Source organism: Salvia splendens, chromosome 1, assembly GCF_004379255.2.
Source record: "Salvia splendens isolate huo1 chromosome 1, SspV2, whole genome shotgun sequence".
Taxonomy (NCBI): domain Eukaryota; kingdom Viridiplantae; phylum Streptophyta; class Magnoliopsida; order Lamiales; family Lamiaceae; genus Salvia; species Salvia splendens.
Window position 1 is genome coordinate 33,376,610 of NC_056032.1, and position 11,034 is coordinate 33,387,643.

The window sequence follows — 11,034 nt, forward strand, 5'->3', positions numbered from 1 at the left end:
CCTTTATTTGTTTAGCACTTTCTCGGGTGGCCTCCTCCCTTTCTTCTGCGGTCATGCCATGTACCATCCTCGTTTCTTCCTCAATTAAGTATTGCTCTTTGTTGATTATGCCTTCCAAGCTTCCTGATCCAAATTTCTTGAGCTCCAACTCTTTCTCCTGTCGTACTTTAAGTGCATCGGTTGTCCACCCTTTTACGGTTGGCCATGCACGAATGACTGTACGCCGGCGGTGAACAACTCTATCGACATACGCGCACTGACAACAAACCACAGAATCATGTTAGATTTATTGTAACTGTATTTCATATGAATAATGACACGTATTCAGTACATCACTCACCATAAGAAAGCTAATTGGGCCGGTAAATGACACACTACTTTTCGGTTTCCATCTCCCATACGTATACTCGAGGACAGATAGCAGGTAGCCACACCAGTTCATGTTCTTTATCTCATCAACATCGTCAATGAAATGCAAAACCTTTGGCTTCATCATTCCATCTCCAGGCGTCTCAATTAGTGCGCTCTCGAGCATTAGATCCCCCATCTCCGACGTTGTGCACATATATCGGTCTTTACCTAAACGTCCAACTACATCATCAAGGAACGCTGAATTGCTCTTAGCCTTATCAGGGCGTTCAATCAGCATAGCTCCTTTTGGGAAACCAAACGTCAGATGAACGTCTTCCTCAAAAATAGGTAGGGTTTCTTCAGAGGAAAACTCAATCCTGCATCGGCCTGGGTTGAACACCGGCAATATCCAGTGTGCCAACATACCGGGAAGGTAGGGTATGTTGTAGTGGAATATTGGTCCAAAACCCAATTCGTTTACTGCCTCTCTTTATCGTGGATTGAGTCTCTTTATATACTTCACAAACTCATTCTGAGATCTCTTAAAATACAGATTCTTATCCTTCTTGTTTCTAGATTTACGCGCCGCAACCTCAGCCTCAACCTCAGGCTCATCCTCATCCTCAAGATTTCTTCGACGCTTCGACCCTATTCAAAGACATTTTGATCAAAAATGATGAAAACTAATCTTGCCGACTGTCTACAGTAGGATATGTAAAAAACAGATTTAAGAATGTACATCAACCATTACATAAAGTATAAGCACATGATGCAAACTTTTACCTACATAGTCGCATCTGGTTAATGTAGTACTTCGACTAAATGATGTACCCAAGCAGAATGTTTTTAAGTAATGTACAAGCATTCATGTATAATGTATTGTGTACCCTATGTTAATGTACACAATGTGATGCATAATGTCACAATCATGTACCACCATAAAAAGGTTAGACAATGTAATTCAGAGATTAAATAATGTAATATACAATGCTGACAAGTTCAAACTAAATGTAGAGGTTGTACAACAACATAATATTTTCCCATCATGTACAAGATTTGATGTATAATGTATCAGTTATAATATACTAATGTACATAATGTAATGTGTAATGTACATATTGTATTGTGTAATGCACATAATGTACTATGTAAATATGTAATATGATGTATAATCTAAATAATGTGATGTATAATGTACAGAACGTCATACTACACAGAAGCCTGTTAAAAAATCATGTACACCTATTCATTATGTAATGTGCGATTTACTCTACAATGATGTAAAACGGGTGATGACTAATGTAATGTAACCCAAAAAACAAATATTACTTGTCGTTTGAGTAGGCTGACTCTTCGACCTACCTCGTTTGTTCACCATTTTCTACTTGAAATCCGTCTTCTCCGATCAGTCACTGTATCGTTGTAATTTATAGAAAAGAGAGGGGAAAAAGAGCATTAGAAACTTCCCCAAAATTGTACAGCAACAACAATCTACCGCAACATAAAACAAAAAACCATCATCTTATGATCGAACCCATAATGATAAAAGCAAAAAAAAGACAACGAATGTACGAAATCCAAAATGGAATTTTACAGCAACAATGGTTAAAAGCAATCCACAAATTTGACGAATCCGACTACGATTCACCCAAAAACCGATTGTTATGATGTACGAAAATAGTTGAAACCCGTTGTCAAGTCCCGAATCGATTCGAAAATGTCGAAATGGTTTCGTTTTCATCAATACCTAGACGTCAAGTGAGAGCGACTTGGTGGTGGTAGCAAATCGACTTCTTCTTCGTCGGCTTCACCGTCAGAAACGCTAGGATTGTAGAGGCGCGGCAGAGGTTAGGGTTTTGTGAGCAAAAACGTCTGATGAGGGAGAAGAGAAAAGAGGAGTAATGGAGAGAGAGAGAGAGAGAGAGAGAGAGAGTGGGAGAGAAAATGAATCGTCAATGAAATTAAAATCCGGAATTTTAGCATTAGCAGTTTCAACAAATGACACGCCTACCGAAATTGCCCTTAATGTACCGAAAAACTAATATAATGTACCAAATGTCATTAAATCAGGGCCATTAAATTACTAGATCCGACGGATTACATTAGTGCTATGTTTAAGACTTATAGGGCATTAGGACCTAAATGCGCCCCAATAAATAAATAAAGTTGTATTGAATCTTGATAAAGTGAAATACTGGCTAAACTTAGGAGAAACAGATTGACATCATGTTTATTTTCTGCTACACATAAATAACAATAATGAGCTGATCAAACCATACATTAATATCTCAACACGTGTATTTCATGGTGGGGTCATGATTTTTCTCTACCTCAGGGGTTTTAATTGAGTTTTTCTTTCAAGGGAGACCAAATACACATTTCTAGAATTCTGAATGACATGTCTTTTTTAGATTGTGATTCATCATCATATCAAAATCAGTAGAATTGCTCAAGAAAATCACAAAGGCATGAAAGCAGGATTAGGCTGAAGTAAAGATAAACTAACCAATTTTATAGAACACGATATTTTTATTGCCAAACATACAATTTACGTCTGCACTATTTTATTTTTTATTTCTTTGTAAGAGACAAAACTTGATAGATGCATTTGTGGCTTTTTGTTTAATCATTAATTGCACTTTATAAATGCTTGTGATGTTTATCTTTCAACTAGTGCCACATTTTCCCTCATTTATTTATTTATAAGGACGAGTGGAAGAATTTTAGTCACGTTTGTACATCTATTTAATTTTTATCCATGTAGTATATAGGTAGGTATATTCTTAAAGTTTTGTAGAAGAACATATACAAATCAAGATCAATATATATTTATTGACTACCCAATATTACATATGTATCAATTTTTGTCCCAAAATATGCATGTTTTATGATAGCATCCCACGCACTATCAATGAAAGAGATTATTGCCTAATAAATTGACTTCGTTTGCAATATAGACTTGTATTCAAGCACAATTTCCCTGCAAAGTTTTGATGGTCAATACGTGCTCTTTCAATTTATTGAATACTCCTAATCAGTCATTATCAAGATTATGTGACATTTCTTATAAGAAAATGCAGGATTTGGGTCAGAAAGCGGTATATGTGCTTATAATAAAGCATTAAGAGATTGATTTAGATGTGAAACCTGAAAAAGTGGACTATTAAATATAAGAAACAAAAGGATGCACGTTTGGTGTCGTTTCACCTAAATAATCGGCCGTTTTGGACCGGACCAATTAATGCTACACATAAATTTATTTTATTTTCATCGTTATTTGCCACAAATATCAATCACTCTCCCGTCATCCATTAAGACTATTCAATTAACTTCAATCAACTTGATATAATATAGTAGTAGTGAGAAATGATAAAAAGGTTATTAATATCTTAAATTTTTTAACTTCAATCAACATCATTTTCATTTTTTATTTTATATATTTAGTTTAATTTTAATACTATAATAAAAAGGTTATTAATATCTTAAATTTTACAAAATTCATAAAAATCAAGTCCGATTTATTCATTTTCAGTTATTTTAATCTTTATTTGAAGTTATAAAGAAAACAAACAAAACGAGCTTTGGTTTTTGTGAAATTTGTAAATTTAAAAATGTCAATAACATTTTTAAGGTATTTGAATCAAACAAAACCTACAATGCTAAATGTGCATATCATGAATATTAAAAAATAATTGCCCAACAGTCAGACCAATATATGCAGACAATTTTAAAAAATCCTCAAATTTCAAATAACAAATTTGACTAAGCCTGCAAATTATTAAAAATCACCTCAACTTCTGGAATAACTCTACCATAGTTGACAACATAAATATCATTTACTAGTATTACTTTCCAACTAATTAAACTGAATGCCAAAATGAGTAGTCTCTTACTGCAAAATCAATAAATTCTAAGAGAATGAAACATTTTACGTAGCAATCTAAAGTTACCTCGGCTCTCAATCACCAACATTGCTGTATTTTAGTTTCAGGAACCAAACCAGCTTGCATAACTGCGAAACTATCTGGCATATTCTTTGTATTGTAATGAATTGTCACAATGTTTGATGCTTTTAACTTGTCACATCGGTTGATCGAGAGATCAACTTTCTGGTGATGGTTCAGGAGGCCCCCTAGCTATTGGCATTGAATTACGAGAACCCCCTGACCTTGGCTTAGCATAATCCACAAAAACAACGCGCCCGTTGAGTTCCTGCAGCAAGCAGTAGTTATGTTAAAATTTGAAGCGCGAAAGTTGGAATGGGAAAAAGGAAAGAAGAGAGACCAGGCCAACCTTTCCATCCATTTCTGCAATAGCTTTCTCAGCTTCATCTTCCGATGCACAAGTCACAAATCCAAAGCCCTTAGATCGATCTGAGACTCTATCCATCACAATTTTAGCTGGAAAAATGAATGTAATCAAAGTCAAGAGTGCTGGCCAATGGAATGGCTAAGCTAATGTCACAGGAAATATACCTTCAATAACTTGACCATGTTGAGAAAATGCCTCGGACAACCCCTGTTCGGTAGTGTCAAATGAAAAGCCTGCCAAACACACAGACACACACACATTTTGTTTGGAGAGTAAACTAGAATCAATTATAGGTGCGAACCAGTGAGATTAGGTGGAATTGGATTAAACAACACGGCGTCACGATTAATTATCGATTGCGTAAAAACAACTTATAGCCAAGTGTATCAAAGTCACAAGTAACAAAGAGGGTCTGAAACATTCTCCACTTAAGTTGATCATATTAAGGATAAAATGGTCTTGGACACGGTCAACGTGGCACAGAGCTTTTATATTATAAGCATGGTATATTTCGAGCAACTTTCAGTGTATGTTACACTTGGCCATGCTCGGGAAAGCAAGGCATGTCATGAGTACAACTACATAATGGTTTACAAACACTTAGTACATTATTGGACAATTAGCTCATGAAATTGATGAAATCAAGCACGCTTACAAGATTCTAAAGTATGAACAAGTAATATTTGTATATAAATCCAAGACAAGGCTGCATTACTAATTCCAATGGATTTGTTGACCATAGAAGGGATATTTAGAATTTTTAGGGTGGATAATAATGGACTATTGATGACAGACGGACAGAATTGGTGGCTGAATCATCTAGAAGAGCTTAACAGTTGCAACTTGCAAGTGATTGATCCAATGAGATTAAGTAACTAATGGCTAGGAATCTGCAGGGAAGGGATACCTAATTTTAGGCTTTCACTTAACCTGGCATGCTTGAACCCAAGCTCGCGGTTGATTATATATATGTATAGTATGAAGCTGAAGCACAAGTACATTGATTGGAGACTAGCTTGTCTTGCATTTGACACCCTTAATCCGAGGATAACCTAAACCAAGAGCTTACACTACATGCTGTTTGTGTAATCAATGTTAACTGTATTACATTCATATAAGAAAAACCTTGACATATCTAGCCTCCAGAAAGAACAAAGAGAATTGAGAGAGTAACAAGAAGCTCCATCTAATGTGACAAAGACTGAAGGTTTCGACCTGCAACGAATCCCATTGTTGCCAGCGACTAGACTCTTAGAGTAGAGTATTGTAGTAGTTCCACTATTACTCTTCATCCCAAAACTCCAAGTCACACACACTTGAATAAAATACAGAAAGGGCATTTTCCAAATCCTCAAGGAATGAATCGATCCCTCTAAATTTGCTTTTACAGTAGAGCTGAACTGAAATTTCCAACAGTAGAGCTATAGTTATATCATCATTCCCCAGACAACTAAACATATTCCGAAATTGAACTTCAAAGAAACTATCATTAACCCCAATCAATTGGATATAACGAAGCAAAGGCGATTAATATAAGAATCACATTAAAGTTACGTATTTTCTGAAATTAAAAAAAAGCCCCAACTTGGTCATAATTTGTTGCCAATTCTGAGGTACTTACCTCCAACGAAGAGCTTAGATGCTATGCCTCTAGAGAAAATTACGAGAGGTGGGACTACTGAAGATGGTGATAAAATATTTGAGCTGAATTTTGGCAGACGAGAAGAAAAGGTTATATTATTTGACAGTTTCCTCATGGCCGCCATGGTCGATGGCTTCATCGTCTGTGTATCAATTTCTTGGAGAATTATCAGAGGTTTTAGGAATTAGGTTCCTCAAATATGGGGTTATTATGTAATTTCAAGCAAATGTTATTGCCTGTATAAAATTTTCATAATTATGGGGACCGAATTTGCGTCTAGTTGAATTTATTAAATAAAATTAAGTTTGGGTGAATATTGATGAAAAATGTTTTATTAATTTGAACTGCAATTCATCGTTGGATGAATATTTATTTTGTCTTTGCTAGATTTTATTAAATTGTTAATAACACTGAAAATATACATACACGAATTACATTTCGTTTTGATTTCTATTTATGGAGTATCAAGAATAAATGACACCACAACGTAAACATGAAAGGAAGAAAAAGGGGTAATTACATCATATATACAATAATGTATTAAATCAAAACGAAATGTAAATCGCATTTGTATATGAATTTGAAGAGATCAATGCTTTGTCAGGGCGAGAGCGGAAAGCACCACCATGATGAGAAGCAGCGCCACCACCGCCCCGCTGATCCTCTGACAGAAATCACCAAACTGCTGACACAACGGTAGCCAATTGGCCTCGGAGTTTCCGTTGTGAGCAAGGTACGATGAAGCCGCCGCCGAAGTAAGCAAAGTCACTATAAACTATACAATCGAAAAGAAGAATTGCAAGATTTTTACAATAAATTGTTTTACTATAATTTTCAATAATCTCTATAATTACTTACTGTATCGCAGATAATTAAGAGAACAAGGGGTTGTACTACGCAAGCTACTGAGAAAGGCAATGATAGAACGAGGTAGCCACTAGATATTGACATTGCTATCACAAAGAAACTGTATATTTGAAAAATCAAAATCAAAAAACTTAATAGTAACTAGTAATACTAATAGGCATGTAAAATAAAAATATAGTAAGATAGAAGAAGACTGACGTGAATGCGGGGAGATCTTCGTAGCTGGCTCGGAACTGTGTGAAGAATGGAAGAGTCTGCTCGGTGGTTCCCATGGCGAGGGTGGCGGCCAACGCAGCCACGGCGGAGGAACAGGTCCAAAATGGCCACGCTCTTCTTCAGTGCCAAAAGCCTTGATTTCCCTTCCCTTTCTCTCTTCCATTTCTTCATTCACTTTACAACATGCTGAATTATCAATTTGTTTCAAACAACTAATTCAGCTTCCTTGTTTTAACTATTGATCGATTTTTATATCAGAGTGGCAACCAATATCTTTGAAATTAATTAATGGTAGTATTAATTTATAAACTCATGCATGCACTACAAATTTGTTATGTCATCGTATGGCCAAAATGTTTTATTATAATATGCTATTAACATCTTGTGTTTCATAAATTAAAATAAGTATTTAAGTTCAAATATATTCCAGATGATTAAGTGAAGACTAAGGTCAACTATTTTAAATTTTGGGTGGAGAATGTGGTGGAAGTTAAGACATGATTATTCTTAATCGGATCAGTGAACTAACACAAAACTAATCCACTAAATGCGAGAATATGTAGTTACAAAGTAGATCCGCCTCGCTTTCCCTGAATCACCATTCAACAATACCACTTCATCTGTTTAATCACACATAATTTCTTTATTAATTAACATTGTTGGTGACATGACCTCCAACAATTTTTTTAATTTATTCTTTTTAACCTCAACACATAGTTTGTATTTGTATACCATCTGTTTGACTACTGCTAAAAACATATTTATAAAATTATATTATGTGTACGTACCACAGAGTAATACTCTCATTCGGTCATTGTTGCTCGTTCCATAAACTAGTCTGTATTCATTTTTGGAAATTTTTCATAACTAAATGCTACTAATAGTACAAGCTTCATTATTCATTAACATTACTTCAACTACATATTGAAAGACGAAGTTTCGATGATTATTATTTCTTAATCATTGTATATGAATATGTCAGGGTGGGCAAAAGTTTGTAAAAGTCAAAGTTGCTAGATTTAGACTTTTGCTTGTGTACACTTTATGCATGAAGGACACACCCTCTCAATATATTTTCTTAAGATTTAGTCATTTAGCTAATAAAAATACTCACATAAGATATGGCATTTTGACCAACCAAATGTCCCATCACCCCTAGTTAGGAAGGTCAATGTAACCCGGAACCTGCGAGCCGGCCCGAATAACCCGATAAAAATATAGGGTTAGGGTCGTAATTTCGCAGCCCAAATTTAAAATCGGGCCGTTCGGGTTGTCCGGTTAGGCGGGCTGACCCGTTCGGATTGGTCCGTCTGGTTGAAGGCTTCTGCACAGTGAGCAGTTTTTGTAACGGTCATAACTTTCTCTACAAAGCTCCGATTGAGGCGTGCAATATATCCACGCGAAGCTCTTTCGAAGACGAAGAGAATGATATGCATTAGGGATTTATCAGACTTCAAAGTCGCGAGAAACATTGACTCAAACAATGCTACTGCACATGTACATATTTTGTGTACATTTTCTAATCCATTTTCTATCATTTCTCAACAAACATGTAAACATACCAAAATATAGAAATATAATCAAAATCATCCAAGAGAACCCTCTAAAACCATGTAAAATCCAAATACGTCAACCGACTATATAAGATCACGAAAAAATCACTATGTGATTCATGGATTCATAAATACTCGTATATAAAAGCTTTCTTTTAGTATATTTCCAATATAATAGTGCAAAGTGTTATGGCGCCGCTTCGTCATTGAATTATGCTTACTTTGATGATTTTTAAAACAAAGGTAAATTATTATTTGACTTATTTACAGCTAGAATAAATTAAATTTGACCAATCATAATTCAAGAAAACTTAGAGTTACTCCAATTAGCTAGCAGAATTCACTCTTTAACAATTCAAAATATTTTTGCTACATCTACGATGCACCTCTCACGTTATGAAAATTTTATTCAATTTTCTACGAATTGATTTATGTTTGAATTTTGAAACAAAGTGTTGGTTTATGTTTTAAATACATAAACATACTAGTGATAGATATTTTGTAAATAATTATGTAATGAATAAGTTATTTAAATTTAAATAACTTAATCTTTTTTAAAAATATTAAAGAAAATTAAAAATAAGTATTTCATTGTTGAATGATTAATTAAAAATATGTATATAATTAAAGAAAATTTAAAATACGTATTATTTTTTTAAAATATTAAAAGAATTAAAAATACTTATTGGCCCGAATAACCCGGTGGGTTAGCCCGAAACCCGAAGGGTTAGGGTTAGGGTCAAACTTTTATAACCCGAAAAAATCATAACCCGAATAGCCTGTACCCGAATGGCCCAACAACCCGAACGGGATGACCCGATTGACATCCCTGCCCCTAGTTGAGATTCTTCACTAGCAACCCCCTCAGAGAAAAAGAAAGGACATACTCCCTCCGTTCTATAGTAGTCGAGGCGTTTCTTTTCGGCACGAGATTAAGAAAGATTGTATCAAGTGGGTTAGGTAAAGGAAGAATAAAGTAAAAAATGAAAAAGGTAGAGAGAGTAAAGTAAGTCAGAAGAAATGTATTGACTTTTACTAAAAAGGGAAATGACTCCTCTACTATGAAATAGGGGTGTGCATTCGGGTTTCGGTTCGGTTTTCGCCCTAACCGAACCAAACCTGAAAAACCGAATTTCGCCTAAAACTAAAACCGAATCGAAACCGAAAACCGAAAAACTGAAAACCGAACTTAAAAACTCGAACTAAACCGAAAAACTGAAATTATATAAAAAACCGAAAAATCGAAAAACCTTAAACCGAAAACCGAATTAAAAAATCGAAAATCTGAAGAGAAAGAAAACAGTACAGAAACTTAGAAATTTTCAACCTACAAAACATAAAATTCGAAAGGACTTATTTCTTCCTATCACCGTGTTGAACAGTGCGGTCCGATCATTAATTCTAGGGTTGCAAAGAACTAAATCATGCACACTAGTTCAACTTTGCAGCCCTAGAATTAATGATCGGACTGCACTGTTCAACGTGGTGATAGGAAGAAATAAGTCCTTTCGAATTTGATGGTTTTTGAAACTACATTGATTTCTGCACCCTGAATTGAAGTGCATTTTCCATTTTTACCCCTCTGAAGGCATTGGGTACACGTATCAAGGATGGCCATTTCTGAAGGGGCATTTTTGTCATATCAGGTAATAAATAAACAAATGTAAGACAGTAAGAGGAAATAATTTGCACAACAGTGAAAACCCATCTTATTTCTTTATCACTGACGATTGAATAGAGTTTCAATTTAGGTAGAACATCAGCTACCACATTCTCCTTACAACACACAAACGCCATGTTTAATCCATTTTGGGTTTGATCTGTTTTGTATTGGAGGATTAGACTGATGATAGTATAAATCAAAATCTCGATTACATTCTAACATGCTATCGAGAGGGAGAAGAAGATGGAAGATAATGTATTGAACATAGACATTGTATTGATGCTAGGAAAAAGTTCTATTGTATTCATTCTGCTGTCTTACAAAAATAGCAAGAATCTTCATATATAGAGCACAGATTGTAATCCTCCTATTCTAAGAGGCATCTTGCCTTTGTTAAACATGCATAAACTCTTAGCATCTAATTAGGAAAA

General features: G+C 34.9%; 2 protein-coding genes across 2 annotated transcripts; both read right to left on the reverse strand.

Annotated features, from left to right (window-relative positions):
- Positions 1–4,126: 4,126 nt before the first annotated feature.
- LOC121798626 (small RNA-binding protein 11, chloroplastic-like) lies at positions 4,127–6,490 on the reverse strand. The gene is made up of 4 exons (XM_042197718.1): positions 6,284–6,490; positions 4,827–4,895; positions 4,645–4,751; positions 4,127–4,563 (listed from the first exon to the last, which is right to left on the reverse strand). Exons 1-4 carry the CDS (start codon positions 6,441–6,443, stop codon positions 4,453–4,455), a joined length of 447 nt encoding a protein of 148 aa, XP_042053652.1. The 5' UTR covers positions 6,444–6,490; the 3' UTR covers positions 4,127–4,452.
- Positions 6,491–6,893: 403 nt separating this feature from the next.
- Positions 6,894–10,737, reverse strand: LOC121775746 (casparian strip membrane protein 1-like). Its single transcript, XM_042172819.1, has 4 exons — positions 10,475–10,737; positions 7,370–7,504; positions 7,163–7,271; positions 6,894–7,079 (listed from the first exon to the last, which is right to left on the reverse strand). Exons 1-4 carry the CDS (start codon positions 10,735–10,737, stop codon positions 6,894–6,896), a joined length of 693 nt encoding a protein of 230 aa, XP_042028753.1.
- Positions 10,738–11,034: the final 297 nt, after the last annotated feature.